This window comes from Staurois parvus, unplaced genomic scaffold (genome assembly GCF_062004578.1).
Source record: "Staurois parvus isolate SC_StPar_1 unplaced genomic scaffold, SC_StPar_1.0 ptg000009l, whole genome shotgun sequence".
Taxonomy (NCBI): Eukaryota; Metazoa; Chordata; class Amphibia; order Anura; family Ranidae; genus Staurois; species Staurois parvus.
In genome coordinates, this window is record NW_028317805.1 from 12,487,292 (window position 1) to 12,510,264 (window position 22,973).

Below are 22,973 nucleotides of genomic sequence, written 5' to 3' on the forward strand. Positions count from 1 at the left end.
TGAAACTGATTAACAACCCCCTCTGCTACTTAACTGACCAGATCAATATCTCAGGAGTTTAATTGACTTGATACTACACTGATTAAGAAGTGTTCCTTTAATTGTTTTGAGCCGTGTAGTTTTGCACTTAATACTGTTTTGTGCACTTAAGATTATATATCTGGTTTTCAGTGGTTTTAATTATTTTGGATACTGCTTATTGTATTGATCTCCTTGCAGATATAGGATATGGTGGTCTTCACATATTAGCACTGCACTCATATTTGGTTTTTAAGACCACCCACATGACATGTTCTTCTCTTCCCCCTTCAAGCCACAACCCCCCCCCCCCCCCCCCCCCCATCTCCTTTTTTTCTTCTCTATGACCCCACCTCCTGAGAATTCTCCCCCTGGTGTCCAAAACTTAATATACCAAATTGTGGCTTGCACATTAATTTTATGTTTCTGCCTCTGTTCCCAGCTGGATGACTTACGGTACTTCTTTACATTGGCTGTAGCACGAACTGCATTGCTTTTCTCTACCCCAAGTGTATTTTTGGAAGCTGATCACTTGTTTGACTTGTAATGTACCTCAGTTTTTGTGTATTGCTGTACTAATTAAACGCAATTGTTAAAAGATGAAAAGTCTTGAATTCTGGTTTAATGAGTGATATGGAAGTACTTATCTTGGTTATGTAGAGGAATGCTGTGTGTTAATAAACTAAATCCCGCTTCTCCCACTTTCCTGTCAGCTCCTCCCCTGCCAGCAGCCCAATTTGTGGGCAATCCTGTTAATTCAAGCAGCGGTTTTAGTCCCACCCCCTTTGCTGTGACCATGAATCTCCGGTCCAGTGCAACAAGGAGTCAAAAGCAAGTCACATGTCAGGAATGACTCCTTTACCCCTGGTAATCCATACAAAAGGATACTATTCCAAACTCTCTGATATTGTGAATATAGTACTGTCAAATGTAAGAAGTCACTAATACTTGTGCTACCAGGACACTGCTGGGGGATGTGGTTCAAATGGGACAACCTGCAACATATACTTGGTGCCCTGAAGGACAGGAGAGACTAAAGAAAAGTTTAATGAGCATTTTTTTTATTAAGATTCTGGCCTAAATCAAACCATGAAGCAGAAGCCTAGGAGCAGGCAGAAGAACAGCAATAATGTTCTTGTAATGCATTACCTTTAAACAGCCAGTAAGTGTGGCCTTCTTTGGTGCAGTTAGACTTCAGAAATGACAGGATATTCTGTGCTATGTCTTTAATCACCTTGGTGGAAAAGTTGGAGTTCTCCAGATTTGGGATATCTTCAGTTTTAATCATCTCATATTTCTGTAAAGATAAGAAAATGTTAGGCTAGCTGCTACATCTGAAATGTATGTCCAGTCAAAACATTTTAGTTTTCAGAAAGGGAAAGGAATAGTACACCTCTATCATACTTTTACTGCAAACTGGGGTTCAATTAGATAATTTTTTTTTCCCATGTTCTGTAATGTGACATACGTTTCACCAGAGGAAGGGCAGAACAATATCCAGGGACCCAGCATTAAAAAGCTAACTGAAGTTCTAGGCTTCCCTACTGTACTTTAAAGTGATATTAAACAGCTTGCCCGCTGCCCTATAGCAGAAGTATAGCTACGGGGCGACATGGCTGCGCAAAAATCAAGTATATATACACACCGCCCTACCCGCGCCACTATTGGTGGCTAGGGATTGGCTGGCGATTACCGGCGGGAAAAATCGTTGGGGAAAACTCACAGAGGAGAGACCTGTGTGTAAAACAACAAAAGTCTCTCTCCTGTCAGCAAAGACATGCTGCTTTGTATTTCTCTGAACAGTAGCAGTTAGTCAGTTCCCACCCAGTGTCAGAATGCTGTGACCTACATTTATGAAGCAATTTTATTTACATTTTTTCTTATATTTTATTGGATGTGTTTTATAGCAACGAGTAAAAAATATTTTTTCTTTTTTAACCATTTGCCGCCCGCCCTATGGCCGAAATGTCATCAGCGTTCCGGGTGGACGCCATATGGCGTCCTCCCGCACATGCGCAGATTGCGCTCCTGCAGAGCAGCACAGCGGCGCGATCTGTTACCGGCCGTGTACCTCGGACAGGGTCGATGACAGATCTGAGTATCGGCCCCGTTGCCGGTACCATGTGACCTGCTGTGACCAATCACAGCAGGTCACATGACAGTTGTATACAACGGATGGCTTCATTCATGCCATCCATTCTATACTAATGTCTAGCTGTGAATGGTCACAGCTAATCACATGCACATGTCATGTGATTAGCTGTGGCCAAATCACAGCTAAGCACAGAAAAAAAAAAAAAAATGATCACTTCCCCAAAGTAGTACAATGTTACTAAAAAAAGGAGGACAAAAATTTAATTTGGGTTCAGCGTTGCACAACTGCACAATTGTCAGTAACGCAGCACCGTATCGCAAAAAATGACCTGGTCAGGAAGGGGTGGTAAATCTTCTGGAGGGCAAGTGGCTAACATTTGTTCTTTTAAATAACAAACACATCATACTTACCTGCTCTCTGCAGTGGTTTTGCAAAGAGCAGGTGGCTCCCGCTGCTGTCTCAGCCAATGAGAGGGAATTCTGGGATTTCCAAGATTCCAGTGCAAATCACTGTATCGAGAGAGGGCTTAGGTGAGTATTGGGGGGGGGGGGGGCCCTGGGCAAGCTGCTGCACAGAGAAAGTTTTTTTACCTTCAAGCATAGAATGCATGAAGGTGTAAAAAAACCTTGCGCTTTTACAACCACTTTAAGAAGAAAAAAAGTAAATTTTTTGTACCATCCTTCACTTCCTGCCTAGCAAAATAGTTATCAGTGTCAGGCACTTATTTGCTCATTAAAATAGAAAATATCAAAAATGTGAGGCAGACAGGTAGGTATAATTCTCTTTTTTTTTTTTTTTTTTTTTTACAAATTTGTATGTCCCTTTAGGTTATAAAAGCATAATGTTTGAGCATGTTCTTTTCCTAAGCATTATAATAGTTCACAGTGTAGAAATGGTTAACATCTTACCTGTACAATGCCGTTAACATGAAAGCACATGACAAGTTCTGGTACGTTACAGATCAGATTGTCCAACCAGTAATCAATTCCAGTTAGCACATTGATTGGTTTATTATTATCCCTAAAATTACAACACCCAGTTTAGGATTTTACTCGTGAGAAAAGAAAACTGTATCTGTGGCATAATACATTTACACAGACTCCGAAACCAATACTTTCAAGAGAAAAAAAAGCAAAGCCGCTGAAAACATGTATTTTATGGATTATATATTATATTATTGTGCATTTTTTTTTGTTTCCTAGGACATCTCAGATCACAGGCCATGCAATTTTGTTTATTTTCTCCTTACTGCAGCATGCAATATGGTTTGAACTATAATAATGGACAGCCAGAACAAGTCTTCTAACATCAATAATAAATTTACTCACAAGAGGTTATTAGAAAAAAAAAATATTGCATACACACCACAGATAGAGTGCACTGGTATTAATTAAGCCTCAAAGTGTATGTAAACCCAAAGATTAAAATGGGATATACACAGATTACCAGTAATTAGCGGTGGTGGCTGTATTGCCTTTTTTTTTTTCCACAAAAGTCATTATCCTTTAACTGCAGTGTGTGATACTATCAGTATTTAGCTGAACAGCAACTTTTTTATTTCCTAGGGTGACAGAACTCATTGAAGGTTTGCCTATGCAAGCACTGCATTGTCGCCCCATGATGCCTACCCTCCACGCAATCGACAGGCTATCATGACAATGCACAGCAAGTCTATTACTGAAAATAGGCCTGGTCAGTCAGGAAACTAGGAGGACAGCATTGGCAGCCTTCATGTTTTTTTCAGTTCAGGTATCCTTTAAAGCATCTTTTATATTTAACTATATTAAAATATATATATTTTAACCATAGTATTTAAATCTATAGTGGACATAAACAAAAAAAGTGCAAGCAATGCTGACTTACCGTAGCCGCAGACTAACAGCCGGGTACCGCCCTCCTCCAAATATGGGCATATTAGAACCAACCAACATATGGATATCTTCAAATGTCCACAGAATATTTCGAACAAAGTCATTTTTTAGACCCTTTAAGAAAGAAAAAAAAAAAGTTAAATTATCAACATGATGCAAAAAATGAGGAGTAATGGCACACAGGACACGCCAAGCACATAGAAGAAAACACTGGAAACGTAGCTATACAAAATACATGCAGTAAACCTGTCAGCAGCCAAAACACAGTGGCTGTTCATGAGTGCTTAGTGCACTTAGAATCAGACAGCTGGGGGTTTATTTACTAAATCTGGAGAGTCCAAAATCAGACTCCCTTCTGCATAGAAACCAATCAGCTTCTAACCTCAGCTTGTTCAATGAAGCTTTGGCAATGAAACCTGGAAGCTGATTGGTTTCTATGCAGAAGGGAGTCTGATTTTGGACTCTCCAGCTTTAGTAAATAAACCCCCTGTTGTCCAGTTCCAGTTCTTTATGTTATAACAGAAACCTGTCATTAAGCTATATACCTGTCTGATGAAACCCACCACTGTATGTCTTGCTTTCCAGTTCCAAGGTAGTAACCTCAGTGGGTCATGTAATGGCAGCCTCCATCAGAAGGTAATTTAGCTTAAAGGTTATGTAAATCCTAACAATAAAATTCTATTTGCTCCCTTTTGGTCTGTTAAAAATACCACTGAAAAAGTGTTTTGTATTTTCTTGACAAGTGCAAAAACTGTCCATTGATCGCTTGTTTGGCAAAAGAAAACAGGGCAGGACTGACACCAATCAGTCCACAAAAATGCCATGTGTTGTCATCCCATAGCAGGAAAATGGAGCCGAGTGCATACTTGCAGATCACCAGGTATTTTCTGTACTTAAGAGTCTTTACGTGGATAAACTACTGGGAAATCTGCATGCATTGCTGAGATAAACGCCATAAGTTTTTTTTATTATGATTATTTTTTTTGCTTGGACATACATTTTAATTACAGCTTTTCTTTTAGGGCTCACACGCAAAGGGAGGGTTCTTTTGTGGCTTGCTTCCCATCTCAGCAGAATCCTGTTCACTAGGGCACGTCAGCAAGCATAGACTGAAAACTAAAGAACTGAAAGGAATATAAAAATCAAGTTCAAGTCTCTGGGAGACCCCATGCAGAACCCCTGTCCAGTGCTGCCTGTGACCTTGCTCCTGAGATCCTACATTGCCGTAGAGTTGCCAGTCTTCTGCTTCTCCACAGAAGACAATAACAGCAAAATGTGTGCAGTAAAGGACATGCTGCCACATCCACTATGGAAGGCACCTTCACTTGCCTACTTCTGCTACAGTATGAATAGCTACTGAATATGCGCTATGGCTCGTTATCATATTTATAGAGTATAAAAGCTGTAGGAGATACAAATGTAATGTCACCATAACTTCCTGTACACAGACCTCTGAATGACACCAGACCCAAACATTGCTGCCAGCGCAAAGTTATGAAGTTATGGGGGAGCACAAACACAGCACACACACACGTGATCCTAAATCAAACCTGATTGGAAGCTCCCCCTTCCTCTGATACAGAAGGCAGTGTCTCAAATGGGGCTGGCCAAGCTACATTGTCTCTTCCTGTGGATTCACTTAGATTCTGAGTTTCTCTGGGTTCAGGAGGGGTGGTGGGTACCGGTTCAGCTGTGTCATCACCATTAATACTGGAAACGTAAAAGGATATAAAAAAAAAAAAAAAAAAAAAATCAGTCAAGAGAATCAAGGTGATATTGCTTATAATTTAAAACAAACCTGTTCATTCCAGTGTAAAGTGGAAAACACCTGCATTGGTTTTAACATCAATCCATGAGGTAGGACCCTGGATGCCAATTCCAGGCTCATTATAGTCCCTTGACCTCTATGCATGCCAACACTATGTCTTGCCCCACCATGTAACAATCTAACGTGAGAATTTCTACTGGGACTTCTAGGATCTGAAACTGGAATATTAAAAAATGGTTGGAATCTGTGTTGGAGAAAAAAAAAAAAAAAGGAAGGACTAATGCTGTCCTTCAACCCCCCTTGTTGCATGCAGTTCCAGTGGCCTTAATAGGTGCGTTTAATATAATGACTAGCAGGGATTTACGCTCTAGGTATGCAGACCACAAGTCCTGACTTTGTTTGCTACATGCTTGCTTTAGGACAGCAATTTCCAGATCAGAGCACCCAAGCAAATTGTGGTTTTAGAAGGAGTTCAAATATAGAAGCCTCTCTCATATTTCCCTTCAGTAGAGGTCTCAGGTCTCCTTTGATATAAAAGGTGTAGTTCAGGACACTTACAGCACGACTAACAAGTAAAATATGGCTGCACAGCCACACTCACTAAAGGAATATTGTTACAAGGTACATACGGCTTCCTTCTTCCAACCTTTTAGCCATATTGAATACATGTTCACTTTTCACGAAGTAGCCTGCGGTTTTATTTTTATTCATCTTTTAAATGTACAGGAGAAAACATTACCTGTAATAGAGGAACTTGGAGAGGATGGCTTTCTGGTACCAGTGCTCCTTACTCTTCTTCTTTCTCTGCCACTTCTGGTCCATAAGCCTCTGATAAAACTCCTTCAGCCATGTCCAGTCACCTGTCTGCACAACAAGTTACAGCTGTCATTTTGCTTGATCATGTTTGCTTCAAAAGGTGAACTCCAAGTGGGAAAAAAACAAAAAAACAAAAAACAAAAAAACACAATTTTCTTTGGTATTTGCGATGTAAAAATAAATTAGGTTTACAGGGTGTCCCATGAGTGGATAGTACTGCGTTAGGTAAAACTCATAGTTTCTTTTATTTTGTACATTGCTGTAAGCAACAAATTTCCAATGCTGCAACTTACAGCTCTGGTTCTAGTACAGGGACAGTAGTGGGTTTGCTCACTTTCTACCTTGTTTATTCCCAAAATGTTCTGTATTCTTTCCAGAGAAGGCATTATAGGGATAGACAAGGGGAGCACAAGGATGGGTAAACATCAAAATCTCCTCACATTGATTCAGTGAAAGAACTGTGAAAAGAATACAATGCATTCTGTGAATGGACAAGTTGGGCAGTGACAGCAAGTGACCCACTATCATCACTGTACCAAGCTTCAGCACTGAAAGTTCCGCAGTTGCAGTAGTGTCCACGATTTAATTAAATTAAAGAGTTTCATGTAACACAGCACCATCCACACATGGGACACCCATCATTTGAGGCCATTTGTACATCGCAAATGATGATGCCAAAAATGCAGTTAACTGCAGCAGCTAGATTTTCAACAGTTAGCCAAGTGAAAGATGGATCACTGCAATTCAAGTCATCAACGGCCTTCCTAAAAAGGTATGAAGCAGATACATGGCAGGTCCCCAAAAATCACATACCCCTATACAAGAAAAAGGAAGAAAAAAAAAAAGCGTACACCAAGACTAAGCGAAGGTGTCAAAAGAGCACAACTAAGCAATGTCCAGTGCAACGCACATAAAAACATATAATAAATCAATAACATAAAATAACTGGATTTTTTTTCTACATACTTACTTGTAAAAATCCATTTCTTGGGAGTACATCACAGGACACAGAGCAAACTATTCATGACTATGTGGACACTGGCTGACCAATCAGAGAGGAGGTCCTCCCCTATATAACCCCTCCTACACAGGAAGTAGTTCAGTTTTTGTAGCAAGCAATGAAATTCCAGAACATCCGTGTCCCGTGATATACTCCAAGAAATGGATTTTACAGGTATGTAGAAAATCTAAAAACATACACTTGGTGCACATCCCTATATTTATAGAAATAAAATGTGATAAACACCAGAAGTATAGGTCTGCTTATTTTGCATAAAAAAATTGTTTTACGATATAACAGCATTGCGATCTTCTACTCTGGAGGGAATATCTGTTTATTGCACAAGAAGATGCAGATGCTGAGGAGGCGGCAGGGGAGTATTTACCACAAGGCAAACAAGGCATTTGCCTAGGGCGGCATTTTTCTGGGAGGCAGCGCATGCAGCACGGGGACCAGGTGAGATCTGAGAGAGGCTACAGACTGCTTGATGGTGTATGCAGAGCCCGACTCTTATTCCCAGGGATGTCCAGAGCTGTGAGAGAGTGTCTCTCTCTTGGGGTTGTTGGTCATTGTCAGGCTCTCTCCACAGGGGGGGAAGGGGGGAGGTGTTGACCGGTGTCAGGCTCTTGCCCCTGGGGCAGGCCTCCTATTTTTTTTGTTGCTTAGGGCAACACGAAACCAAAATACACCACTGGGAGGCGGTAGAAGTATCCTATCAGTGAGATGAGTGCGGACTACACGCACACGAGCATGTATTGATCTCTGGAAAGAGAGATCACTATTTTTGGTAAGAGGCTGATCATTTATTTGGTGGAGGAATCACGTTTGCTCACCACCTTTCAAGATTTGATTGAATCTCAGAGAATATATGTTGGACTAAGCACTTTTTCACTTTTCATATGGCTGGTTTCACTTTTCATATGGCAGATTGCACTTATTTATTACAAAATTGTGGTTTGTTAGCCTTTTTGTGTTGAGAAGGTTCACAAGTGTATATTGCATTGCTATAAAATGTAGAGATGAACACCAAGTGTATGTTTAGGTTTTCTACATACTTACCTGTAAAATCCATTTCTTGGAGTACATCACGGGACACAGATGTCCCGCCCCTCTTTCGGGAAATGTTATTGCTTGCTACAATACCTGTGTGCTGAGAAGGTTCACAAGTGTATATTGTATTGCTATAAAGTTATTATTCAGCTTTTTTTAGGGAGCAGCACTGTTTTTTTTTTTTCACTAAGCGCAAATAAAATATGTAGAAAAAATCCAGTTTTCCTTATCGTACATCACGGGACACAGCAGGCTATTCATGACTATTTGGGATGTCCCAAAGCAATAAGAAATTTGAGGGGAGGGTGACACCATGATAGTCAACATCAATCAGGATCTACTCAGCCATCCGTAAAAAACATTGCGGTCAAAGGCAGAATCCTCTGCGGCTCCGACATCCACCGAGTAGAACCTTATAAATGTGTGAACCGAAGACCATGTAGCGGGCCTTGCAAATCTGAGCCACCGACGCCTGCAGGTGCATTACCCAAGATGCCCCCACAGTCCTGGTAGAGTGTGCCTTCACCCAAAAGGGTGGGATCTTACTTTTGAATAATTAATTGGCGGATCCAATGTGAAATAGGCAACTTGGATGCTGCCTGCCCCTTCCTAGGCCCCTCTGGCAGCACGAACAGAAAATCGGACCTCCTGACCTGTGCAGTCATCTTCAAGAAGACACTTACAGGGTGTACAACATCCAAGGTATGCAGTGATCTGACTGAGGCCTAGGAAAGAACAAAGGCAAAACTATGTCCTGATTGAGATGAAAACCAGAAACCACCTCGGTAAAAAAGGGCGGATAATGGAAAACCAGAAATGGTTCTCTGCTAGAAAGAGCTGCCAGCTCCGACACCCTCCTCACAGAAGTGATTGCCACTAGAAAAACAACACCTTACGAGTCAACAGGACCAGTGGAATCTCTCTAATAGGCTCACGTGGTGTTTTTTGCAAAACCCCAAAACAAAAAGTTCAGGTCCCAAGGACACACAGGCAACCTCACAGGAGGAGCAATACACTCCTTGCAAAATCATGCGGACCAAAGAGAGGGACGCAATGGGTCTCTGGAAAAAAACAGCTAATGCTGAAACCTGGCCCTTAATGGTACCAACAGCTAATTTCTTCTGCAAGCCTGTTTCAAGAAACAACAGGATCCTACTAATCACATACTTTTGTGGGTGTCACCTGTGAACCTCACACCAGGAAATGTAAGCCTTCCAGGTTCTGTAATAAAATGTTCCTAGAAACTACCTTTTTAGCACCTAACATGATAGGGATGACAGAATTCAACAACCCCCTATCCTTCAGGATCTGGGTTTCTTTTACAACAGATTTTATTATAGACAACACAACATCAAAGGAACAGTCAAAAGCAAGATCACTGACACAAAAGACCAAGACATAATGTTCTTCTGATGAGAGACATAACAAATGCACTGAGGTATTGACAAAGAGAAACTGAGTACATAATCACAACACATAAAGAGATGGAATGAAACCTTATAAAGTGCGTTAATAGCAAACAAATAATGACCAATGAGCTAGTAGGCGAAGGTCAAAGATAATCACAAAAATCAAATACAGAGGGTAGGAAAAACTGAGCACGGAGCCTCACTGGACGCACATCAGTACTCTACACCTAGGACTCTCGAGAAAGTCTGACAGGTATATAAAATATTGCAGGTATGATTCTCTAGGAGTATTAAAATCAGTGCAAATATCATGAGAACTAACAGAACAGGGGAAAGAGGAAAAGAAAAAAGAAAATAAGGGAGAAACAAGGAAAGTAAAGACAAAGAAAGGGCTCCAGGGGATCGCGCCAGAAGAGTCTTATATCGACAGAAGGGTCTGGTCGAATCTAGACAGTTGGGCCACATCAGTCCAGGGGCGCCAGATCTGCAGAAACTTTGGATGGGTGTCCAACAACATGGTCGTTAGCTTCTCATTAACCATTATAAAATTAATCTGGGACTCCCCCAGTTCCTCCACACTTGGATTCCCACTCCCACCGACTCAGGAGCACCCCGATTCATGGGAACCTTTTTCTCACCTGCAATAAAGTCTCTGAGTAATCTATCCTTTTATAACCCCCCATCCCTCCCCCGTACCCCTGCATATTCTTTCCTCCAAGTCCGGAGTTCTTTATGAATCCCAGAAGTATCGCCTCTCTATTGCTCCCTAGCGACATAGCCCTATTTTCTCACCTCAGTTTCTCCTTGAGAACTGGTGAGCTCTCCTCCTTTCTTTCACAGTCCAGATTGTGACTTCTGGTATTCATACAGACCCCTGTGTTACCTATTCATTTTTCTGACCACGTGTTATCGACAGGATATCAGTCTTGTTCTGGTTTACGATTATAGTACATGCTTGTTTTCTGCCTATGGGCTGCCTGGTACGTTTACTTGCACCCAACCAACCCTAATTTCTAGAACAACGTGATTCCCCACCAAATTAGCCAAAAAAGCCCCTTAACCTAATAGCCGGACTGATGTTTCCCCTTCAACCAACCATATGCTCCACACCGCTTTCCCCCCCAGATTTTGTTCCTTCACATAACCTACCTCTGCCCATCCTCCTCCCTCATCTTCGCCAATAATGCCTTATACTACGCTGGGTTACCTGAGATCACCATCCAAATGAATGAACTACCCATTTGCTGGCCATGGCGACCCTTGAGGTTGTCCACTGCTGCCCCCACTATGTTCCAGACTGTCCCTCTGTGGATACTCTATGGACTACTTACAGCCCTTTGGATAGGAAGCATACTCTCCATCCATAGGGTGCCATATATACTCCCCCCCCCCCCCCCATCTCACCCAACTCCCTTCTTCACCACTCCCTCTACTCCACTCTCCTTTCCTTCTTCTCTGTTTGTTTCCCTCTCCTCTTATCCCCAGGGTATACTGCTTATCATCAGAGAGAATGCATCTCTATCTTCTCTATACCACATCATTATGGCTCCCCCTCACACTAAATGTTCAAGGGCTTAACTCCCCAAACAAGCACACCAAAGCCTTCAGCACATTGTCTTCCATTAAAGCCCATGTTATAAGTTTACATGAAACACAATTCTCTACCCTCTCTACCCCTAAATTCTTTAACTCCTCCTTTCCCCAAATCTACACAGCCTCTGTATTCTTCTAAATGTAGAGGGGAACTTATAGGCTTCCACCGATCTACATCCTTTACCCTCCTGTCGGAGATCAAAAACCCAGAAGACCGCTACTTAATTCTGACAGGCAAGCTTCTCGATAGGGAGATTACTGTAGTATCCTTTGCCCCTAACAAGGACCCTACCCCCCTTCCTCTCCCACTTACTAAATACAATAGATGCCCATAAGAAAAGGAACTCTTAATTTGTGGGGATTCTAACCAAAGTCCTATACTTGTATTTAGATAAATCTCCACCCCCAATCTCAACTTCCCCTAACAAATTACATTTTCAACAACTTCTGAATCAATATTCCCGATCGAATCCTGGCGTGAATGCAATCCAGCATGACCCCAATACACTCACTGTTCATATCCACACAAATTATTATCCCGGATTGATCACATTTTCCTCACAGTTGGTTCTTCCCCAATTCTCCTCTCATAAACTATACTTCCTATCTCCTGGTCCAACCACAATGCGGTTCTCACCACTCTCTCCTCCCTGGTCCCCTCTCCTAACCACACCTCCTGGTACATCAATGACACTATTCTAGCACACCCGGAACATCGCCTAGTCCTACAACAGGCCCTCAAGGACTACATCTCTCTCAACACCACGGATGATATATCCCCTCTAACACTCTAGGAGGCTCATAAGCCTGTCATAAGGGGGGTATGCATTAGCCAAGCCTCCTACATACGAAAGGAAAAAGAAACTAGAACATAAACGTCTTGAAGAAACCTTTCAAAATGCCTCTCTAGCTTTCCAAATCACACCCGACCCCCACCTCTAGACAAGATTTTGACAATGCCCGCTTGGAATTGGACCTGTTCCTTAATGAATCAGAAGAAAAGTCCTACGCAGAACATAAGTTCTACACGAAAGCCAACAAGCCAGACACGCTCCTGGCTCTCACCCTTCACAAAATCTGCCACGCGCATAGACTATTACACCTGAAACTCTCTAGAAATACCTACTCTAGTAACCCCCTCAAAATTCTTCATGAATTTCATCATAAATGATCCAGTCTTTACTAGGACTCCCACACTCTAGACCTAACAAAAGCCGAATCTCTTTTCTCCAACATCAAACTTCCTACGGTTTTGGCTTCTCAGACCACCAACTTGAACAAACCTGTCATGCCCACAGAAATTCTGACAGCTATTAAACCCTTAAGCCTAACATCCCGGCCCAGATGGACTTTCGGCCACCTATTACAAAAATTTTTTGGATCTTCCAACCCCCATTATAACCTCCACCTTAAACTCACTTCTAGATGGCCACCCCTTCCGCCCTAACTCCTTGACTGCTTCCATCTCCATGATCCCCAAGCTGACCACTCATGTTGGTCCAATTTGCGACCTATATCTGTCCTCAATCTCGACATCAAAATTCTGGTAAAAATCCTCTCCAGTCGCCTGAATGTAATTATCAGCTCCCTAATTCATAGGGACCAAGTAGGGTTTATACCCTCTCGTCAAGCAGGCGACAACATACGTTGTGCGACTCTTCTAGCCCAAGCTGCTCGAACCCGCCAAATCCCCATCTATTATCTCTTGACATCCGCAAAGCCTTTGACATGGTTTCCTAGCCCTACCTCTACTTTGTCTTATGCAAATGAGGCTTTGGTTCACACTTCTCAAGATGGATCGCCTCACTCTATACTGACCACGGAGCATACATCCATTACGCCGGATTCAGATCGGACTTATTCCCAATCCACAGAGGCACTCGTCAAGGGTACCCCCTATCACCTCTACTCTTTGCCTTAGCATAGCTATCCTAATTCAATCTGATCCTAATATTAAAAAAAGGTATTGAAATAGGGGGAATCCATCATAAACTCTACCTTTTTGCAGATGATGCCTTGCTCTTCATGACTTCTCCCCTGATATTAGCCAAAAATTTCCTACAATTACTAGGCCATTTCAGCCGCATCTCAGGCTTAAAAGTCAACCCTCACAAATCCATTGCTCTGAACATATCCCTCCCACTCTCTCTCCAAGACCAACTACAAACTGTATTGCCCTTCTCCTGGTCCTCCCACTTTATCACTTTTCTAGGGATCAATTCACAGCTAACCCAAAGGACCTAGACCTATACAGTGCAAACTACCCGCCCATGCTTTCCCACCTCACCTATGAACAAATTGTCTCCATTACCTAGATCCTGGTTGGGACGTATCACGGTTGTCAAAATTACTATTTTACCAAAAATATTTTGGGTTCTTCCCATTTCAGTTCCTGAATACTTCCTCCGCATCTTACAACGTCGAGTTTTTACCTACGTCTGGAATTCATTAAAACCCTGTCTCCCTAAGAACATACTCTTCTCCCATAAGTTGAAAGGCTTACCCAATTTCCAAGCCTATCATGCAGCTCATTTACTTCAGCTCCCCCAATACCACACCACTAAAGAAACACCCTTATGAGAGTCATTAGAATCCGTAGATTGTTACCCTCTGTCGGTAGCTAACCTTTTATGGCTAGACCCATCTCACCACCGCAATCTCAGTCCCATCTCTCATCACTATCTTTCTATGTGAGACAGACCTAAGGCACGCTACCTCTTCCAGTCCCCACATAACCCTATGCTCTCCTTCTTTCTCAACCCTGCTTGATCTTCCCCTTCATCCTTTTCAGCCTGGTCTTTTTTTATCCTCTTCCAAATTTTTATCTTCTTCCAAGATAACATCCTTTCAGTCCCTACGCAAAACCTACCCTCTTCAGAACTTTTTCGCTACCTTCAGATAAAACACTTCCTTTCATTTATACTTCCCTCAGATCCTTTCATCCCTCACCTTTCTTATTTTGAACGAACCTGTAAATAGGACCCCCATAGAAGAGGCCTTTTCTCAAACCTATACAGCCAGCTCCTTGAACCTTGTAGTATGTATATTTTGGGCCGAAATATTTCTGGTCCTCTCTAAATTGTTTGACACTCTAATCCCACCAGATCCTGCAGTGGCACTCCTGAATTGGAAACCTCTAAACGTTACCCGCAGACAATTCAAATTATTCCTCCAAATAACCACAGCAGCTAAACAGACCATTTCAAAAGCATGGAAAACTCCCTCAAGCAGCACTTTGGCTGTGCAAAACCATGTCACGCAAGCCATGATCCACGCCAAAATTGAAGCCACCCTGCAAGACAGGATACCTAAGTTTGAAGCCCTCTGGAACCCATGGGTAACCCACTTCTTACCCCCTTACTTCCATAGTCCTTTAAAAATCTCATAAATACACAGGGTTCAGACTATATCTCTCGGTTGACCTAGTCTACCCCAGGGATGGTCTTACTCTCCCCCCCCCCCCCCTTCATCTTTACACTATTGATTTTCCCCCCTTCCTCCTCTCACCCTCCCCCTGCTTACTTACTTCTTTCTTACTTCTCTTCCCACAGTCAACCCCTCCTCCTCCCCCCTCCCTTTTTCCTACCTACCCCTGACATGTCTTTCAGTTCGAATGCGATCCTTTACTACAGCTTCTACTTTAGGTTACACTCCAGGACCCTGGCCATTATCACCTTCCCTTTCAGCCCACCCTAGGTGCAAGTAACCACTTGATGCCATGGTTTCCAGTTTTTTACTAACTTGCAATGTTTTTTCTGATATTTCTATATCGTTATTCATGATAAACCCAGGGTACAACATCTAGCTACCATTCTTTCTGAAGCTTGTTAGCCCTCTCATAGCTTGACATTGTTTGCTACCCTTCTAATTTAGCTTTACCAGCTTGATGGTTGTTTCTGCTTAAATTGCCTATCTTACCCGCTGTACCTGCCTAAGTCTACTGTACAATATTGCTGATCACATGTTCATGTTACCTCGTTTCACAATAAAATTTAACAGAAAAATCTCCTTCCTGTGCCGAGGCCACTACTAACCGAACCAGTTCCATACGAAGACCGGACATTTAGAAACTTATTGAACCCCTTGAGGTCCAAAATAGGCCTTACATCCCCATTTGGTTTTGGGACTGTAAACAGGGTTGAATAAAACCCCTGAAACCTTTTGTCCGCTGTAACCTCTGATCTCTCCCTGAGACAATCAGCAATAGAGTGCCTGAAATAAAGCTCTTCTTTTCTCTGGATTTATAGGTACATTCAATTTTAGAAACTGGCGAGGAGGAAAGACCTGAAGTTCTAGTCTGTGCCCCAGTGAAATTGTGGAAATGACCCATTTGTCTTGGATTAGAGTCCTTCATGCAGCCATAAAATTCAAAAGCGTTCCTTCCACCCTTCATAAAGAGGCAGCCTTGGGATCTGTCTTGAATGACTTTTGCACCCAGGGCCTCCTTGGGTTTTGATTCTGAGATCTACCTCTGGAGGCTGGGACATGTGTGTGCCAAAACGACTACCTGGTAGATGAGGGGCCAGCAACCAAAGCCCAGGCCCTGACACCTTAAAAAGAAGGGCATTTGGATTTCCTTTTAAGGGGTAGCAGAGAACTCTTTCCCCCTGAAATCTTTTGGATATATTTGTCCAAATTTTCCCCAAACTATGAAAAGTAAAACCTGCCAACAATTTTTTGCATGGCAATTCTGCCGACCAACTCTTCAGCCACAAAGCCCTGCACATATGCACTGACAGGAGGGCCAAGCAAGAAATTTGCTGAATTAAATCTTTAAGAGCATCAACCTGCCAATGAGGAGGCGGCCTTAAAGCGGAGCTCTACCCAAAAGGGGAAATTCTGCTTTACGGCTTTATCCCCCTCTCCCCATTAAGGATTGGCACCTTTGGGGAGCGGGTACCCGAAATTGACAGGTACCCGATCTCACTTCCGCTATGATCACCTAAGGCACAGGTGTCAAACTACAGCCCTCCAGCTGTTGAGAAACTACAAACCCCATCATGTCTCTACATTTAGGAGTCATGTTTTCAGCTGTCAGTCCTGCAATGCCTCATGTTATTTGTAGTTCTGCAACAGCTGGAGGGCCACAGTTTGACACCCCTGGCTTAAGACAATTGGAAGTGGAAGTTGCCCTCCTCCCTCCCCGTAGTCTTCTGAGACACGTGACAGGTCTCAGAAGACTATGGGACCATTCACAAAGCGCAGCGCTACTTGCCGCAAGCTGTCACAGCCGGGTGCCCACACTGAAGAAGCCAGCACCGGGGAGAAAAAATGGCCGGTGAAACCAGCCATAGTGAGGACGCCACTGGACTGAGGGACAGATAAGTGTCTGTATGTCAAAAGTCAGCAGCTACAGTTTTTTAGCTGTTGACTTTTATTTTTTTTAATTTACCTGGAACTCTGCTTTAAGGTGAGATTCCAGTTTCTTATCTGCTGGACCCTTCAAAACCTGGACATTATCCACAGGACATATTAAAGATTTATTGGTTGAACTGGATGGACTTTTATCTTTTTTCAGCCAGACTAACTATGTAACTATCTATTAAGGGATGAAACCGCTGCATCCACTACAGGCAAACCCCCATTTCTTAAACTTTTCTTTCATGAGATAGAAAAGAGAAAACCTCTTTGGTGGAACAAAAACCCTGTCTCGGTGATCCCAGCCGACATAGATCATTTGCTCCAGAAGATGCCCGAGTACTCTGTACAGGCTTCAAAGAGCTGAGAAAAGAATACGTAACCTCAGAGGGTTCTATCAGAGGTAGCCTGAATCCAGACCATACCAGAACAGTGAGGTCCTGCACTAAAAACTCTGAGACGGGAGGCAAAGATCTCCTACTTCTCCTCAGGCTGTGACTCCTCAGACAGAGATTCTACTGCCTGACCTTCCTCCAGTTCTTCCTCATCCTCAGGCTCCACCAATTCCTGTTCCAGGATTGGTGGTTTTAGTAACAGGGATCTATCCCGCTTCTTAGTCCCAAGAAACTGATGCAATCATCCCAGCGGTCATATCTTCTATCCCCGCTAAGGCTGAAGCAAGATCATCCTTGGTTACATATGCCGAGGTAGATGCTCCAATAGTAAAAAAAAAAAAAAACACGAAACAAACCACACAACGCAAATGCTGACCCTAGGAGCCACCAAGGAGCGGCTCTTGACTGAGTGGCCAATGACCTTCAGGTATACTCCAAGAGCACAGCAACACTTTCTGTGACCATCCACCTTACAGACAATGGCGAAAAAAACTGAAGTACTTCCTGTGTGAGAAGGGTTATATAGGGGAGGACCTCACCACTGATTGGTCGGCCAATGCCCATTCACCTATAGGTGGCCTATAACCCACATAGTCATAGTTAGCCTGCTCTGTGCCCTGTGATGTACGATAAAGAAAAATAGCAACTGAATAACAATACTGAAACAATCTGGCAAACTTTATATAAAAAAGGGTGCTACATGCCCTCACCTGAGAGGACCTCATGAAAAGCTCCTGAATGTCTAGCTCATCCAGAAGTAGGGTGCGTCCAATGCGGTGAACGGCCATGCTGACATGCGACTTACTGTATGGAATCTTTAAGAGTTTCTTTATGTTCTGGGAAGGAATTAAAAAAAAACCAAAAAAAAAACAAAAAACACATGAGTGTATATAGAAAAATATAACATTCAACACTATAATGGATCTTTAGCTATGCTAATCAAATCAGTTTTCACAATTGTAAGATAGTACAGCTCTAGTAGAGTAGAGTTGTATGTGGACAACCCACCAAATAATTCAAATAATGAATCCAATAGTTTAGGTGTTTCCATTGAACAGCCGTGTTAACACTGCAGCATACAAATACATTTTTGACAGTTTTGTGCTTCCATCCATTTGGAAACTGTTTAGGGAAGGCCCTGTGTGTTCCAGTAAGACAGTGTCATTGCACACAGCCAGCTGTATAAACTCATGGTGTGTCCCCATCGAACACTGTCCAGATGAATTGGGACGCTGAGTGCAGGTCAGGTCAGGTCATCTCATCAAACATTATTACCTGACCTCACAATTGCTCTTTTGGCTGAATAGGCACACAATTTCCACACTTCAAAATCCTGTGGAAAGTTAGCACTGAAATCAGCAGTGTCTGCAAACCAGGAGAGCAATGACGTCACTTCCTTGGGCATGAGGCAGTGACTGGCTGAAGCGACTGGCTGTTAGACCAGAGCAGTGTCGCAGGGAAGTAGGTCACATGCTCCCCCATACCCAGCAGCACTATGTAGTTTTTCTGGCTATGATAAAGGTGAAAGACAAAGTAGGTTAGGAAAGGTAAGTATAAGGGAGGCGGAGGGTGGGGGCAAAGCAGAGGCCCTGTCCCTTTGTCCTGCATGGGCACGGCGGCAGTGCTTTATAAGGCTAAAACATGTATATAATGCTCTGGATTTAAAAAGAAAAAAAAGGTTACCTCCGAATCAGACACCACATCCACCTCCTTCCCCACAGAGTCTATGAAATCATAGGCCATGCCAAAGCTGTAAGAAAGTCAAACACATACAATCAGATAGAACAGAACAGAAACTTGGCACTGGAAAATAGTACCAGAATTAAACGTTTTTGTGTACTTTAATATGGATCACATATCACAAGCTGAATGTTTTCTACAATTACATGCAGTAAGTGGAAAAGTGTACATTGCAATCCTTGTAAAGAAACCAGTAAACCAGAAAGCAGTGAAAATAAATAAAACAGAGAAATAAAAGTAATTTTAGCATATAAATCCTGACATCAGAGCATTCCCTCATATAACAGCATCTAGGCCCCCTCCCTCAATGTAGCTTCACAGGCCCTATAAGGAGTGTGATGGGCATATCCCCTCCACACTCCTAATTTTGATTGCTGAATTAGGGCTTGTCTGCACCTGCATTTGGGGAAGGAGGCTGTAATAAAAGCCCATCTCAAATGCCTGTTAATGCTTTTCAACTGCCCCTTAAAGCTACAATGGCAGCCAGATGGGGTGTGTACAAATGCTGCAAGAAAAAAAAAAAATATATACCCTCGGCCATGTTCAGGGGGCAAAACCGCCAGTGAATTCAAGCAAATGGGGCTATACTGCAACCTCATGTAGTGCAAGCAGGTGCAGTAAAATATAATATGCGGGGTTCATATAAGCAGTGATGAGGCAGCATATTGCCTCCTCCCACCCTGGACCACTTTTCAGAGGTATGGCAATGTTAGCCTCATGTGTAAATGTGGCATTACAACAGTAACAACATGTCGAGAGGTCTAGGAACAGGAAAAGCAGCCCCACAGAGACCATGTGCAATGAATGCAGAAGCAGGCCTAGGCATAAGAACAGCCACCGAATGCCTGCTGTAAGGCTCCATGTACACGGGACGTTTGGAAAACACTTTTGAACGATGGAAACGGACTGCTGGAAAACGTAGGTTAAAAAACATCTGTTTAGCTGTGTTCGCATACCACGTTTGTGTTTAGAAGCGTTTTTTAAAGATAACCTCAGGAGACCTTCCCAAATGCCCAGAATGCACTGCAAAACAGTGAAAAAACAAACAAACAACTATTTGAGAGGAAGAGAGAGAGCAGAAGCAGAGAGAGCAGAAGCAGAGAGAGCAGTATGCGTTGAGATTAGCTGTCTTTTCTGGTTGTAGTCACTATGGATCCCATCATGAGCATAATGCAGCGCGTTCTACCATTTTTTCCTTCACGCGAAACCTGGAACTGACTGCGCTGGTATACCGGGTCCATTTGAGTACCTGGAAAATGCTTCGCATGCATTTCTGATGATGAAAAAAGGCTCTGGACAGCATCTGGACATGGAACAGTTAAAAAATGCTTCTAAACACAAACCGCGTTTATAAGCCTTTGAAATGCTGATAAAATCTACTCCTGAACGCAAGTTTGGTGCGTTCAAAAAAAACGACTGTAAACTGTGTACATGGACACATAGGAAAACATTAGGGAGAGTTCAGGGGCTGCGAAAAGGAAAAAAAAAAACACGCAGAAAAGCTCCTGAACGTGAGTTTATCAGCGGCAGTGTACAGGAGCCCCAAGTACTACATCATACACAAGTGATTTCTATCATACCGTTGGCAGGTCAGCTTTAAAACTACTGAAGCCTTACACACAAAGATTTAACCTATTCAGTCCATGGACTGAATGAAAGAAATACAATGGATTCCTCCATTCCACAAGTATGAATGAAGGAATCTTCTCTGCCAGCTATTGCACTGAATGTGCAAACAGTAACTAAATCTGACTGGATGCAGCCACTGCCCAGCCAACAATTTCTACCTGGCTTTCCCCACTGACTTCTGGTGGTGCTGAAAGTGCAACCCACAGTTCAGCAGGAATTGGCCCAAATGTGAGCCATGTATGGGCAGCTTTAGGTGAGGAAATAATATGATACACAGTGCGTCCCAGTAACCCCCACAAAATCACTGGTCAGAATATGAAATCCTACCTTGAGAATGGCTTGCTTTTCTTTCCACTTCCCAGACTGGTAGGCCCAAGCTTGGCATTCTCCCGCAGCCAATTAGCAGGGGGTAACTTTAAGTCAGTCTTCTCCTGAAGCCGAGCGAATGCTGTGGCTGGTGGGGCGGAGGAATATTTCACTACAGCGCGACTCTTCACCTCTTTTCCTCCTAAGGAGGGCAAGGAATCCTAAAACAAATATGTTGTTTCACTTTTAGCCTGAATATACAGTGGAAACACTTCAAGGCCTTTTATATCAGATGAAGGATTAAAGAGGAACTCTACTCCATCCCATGATGGATGCTCTTAAAAAACCATACACGTCTTCCCAGCGGATCCAGCATTGTGCTGCCATTGCAGGCGTGACAGCAGATGTGCCACTATCTTGGTCCTCTTCATCCAGGTGCCTCCTCCAGATTCAGACATCCCAGCCCCATGCACCCTTGCATCATAGCCCATCCCTTCCATTCACTTTCAGTCCCATAGCCACAACAGGAAGTGACAGGAAATCTCTCCAAAGTGAGGAAATCCCTGGTAGTCACCAGAACTAGTGTCCCCATTGAAAGATTTCACCTCTAATCCTCTACTGGTGACAACCCCAAAACTTGCAATCTTCTTTCAGTTTCAGTAATATTAGTCATCAGAACAAATAGAAAGGCAATAAAAACCTGAACAGATGCTCTAATGCCTCTCCACACTATCCTATTCATCCTACTGGGTCACTGAAGACATTACTGGAGTGAGCAGAGACTAACAATGATAATAATTAATCTGTGCTCACTCCTATCCTCACTGACCCAATAATATGAACCTTCTATAGTGTTTTATATCACAGAAGTGGGTCATAATCCTATGAGGCCACATGTATCTCTCCCACTCCCAGCACAGAGACTAGGCTTTTACTGAGAGCCCAGGTCCCATATTAACAATCAGGTACTAGCAGACCTGCTTCCAAATCACTGTGATTGCCTTCACTTGGCTATCATAGTGATCAGTTGCTGTTCAGCCCTCCACTGTGTTCTCTTCTTGAATGGAGAAAAACATACATTGTATACATACAAGATACATTATATCTTCTCTCCTTACTGTAGGAGAAAAGTGTAAACAGAAAAGTGTGTGAAAAAAATAAGGAAAAAACAAAAAAATATTTTATATATATATATATATATATAATAAAATTATTAATAAAAAGATTAAGAACAAACAGCTAGATCACGGTTTGATCTAGGTTAGAGTCAATGGTCAAGGTCGGAGCCAAAGGTTGAAGTCAATGATCAGAGTCAGTGTGTTTTAGATCAGATTAATAAATAAAAAAAAAAAAAAAAAACTTTTTTTGTTTTTTTTTTTTTTTCCAAAAAAGAGGTGTTTATTGAAAACAAAACACACAGATTGATACAAGACAGAATAAAATTTCAAACGGGTTGAACATAGGTCATGTGGCAAAACATATATCATACAGAAGAGCATGAAATCCAAAGCAGAAATGAACAAATTGGATGAGTAAAACCACGACAAGGTTGTGCCTGCAATATTCCAGTGTGCTTGTCAAACGAATAGAGCAAGAAGGCACCAGGCATTCTACAGTAATGTCTCAAAGTATGGTGCTATGGAGGAAAGGAAGGTGCGTACAATATCTAAGCAGAAGTCCAAACTACAGGTTTGAGATAGTGGAGGTGGCGGAGAGCGTATATGGGAGTAGATAGTCATGGAAATCGCTAATGGGAAAGGAGATAAGATGTTGACATCATGCCTAATGCTCTGCGGAATAATTATCTGGAGCTTGTACAAGCATAAGAGAGGAGAAAAAAAAGAGGAAGGAGAGAAGCGCGAAGGAAAGAAAGAGAAAGAAAAGGGGAAGAGAAGAAAAAAAAAAAAAAAAAAAAAAAAGGGGGG

General features: G+C 42.5%; 1 protein-coding gene across 1 annotated transcript in view; it reads right to left on the reverse strand.

Moving 5' to 3' along the window:
• Window positions 1-22,973, reverse strand: part of EDRF1 (erythroid differentiation regulatory factor 1) — a 98,650-nt gene that overhangs the window by 71,626 nt on the left and 4,051 nt on the right. Inside the window, exons 5-12 of the mRNA XM_089669742.1 lie at window positions 21,070-21,269; window positions 19,057-19,123; window positions 18,084-18,209; window positions 6,492-6,616; window positions 5,535-5,694; window positions 3,977-4,098; window positions 3,022-3,133; window positions 1,168-1,315 (exon numbers count right to left, since the gene is read on the reverse strand). Of these exons, the coding sequence (XP_089525868.1) occupies window positions 1,168-1,315; window positions 3,022-3,133; window positions 3,977-4,098; window positions 5,535-5,694; window positions 6,492-6,616; window positions 18,084-18,209; window positions 19,057-19,123; window positions 21,070-21,269 (1,060 nt within the window). The remainder of the gene's footprint in view (window positions 1-1,167; window positions 1,316-3,021; window positions 3,134-3,976; window positions 4,099-5,534; window positions 5,695-6,491; window positions 6,617-18,083; window positions 18,210-19,056; window positions 19,124-21,069; window positions 21,270-22,973) is intronic.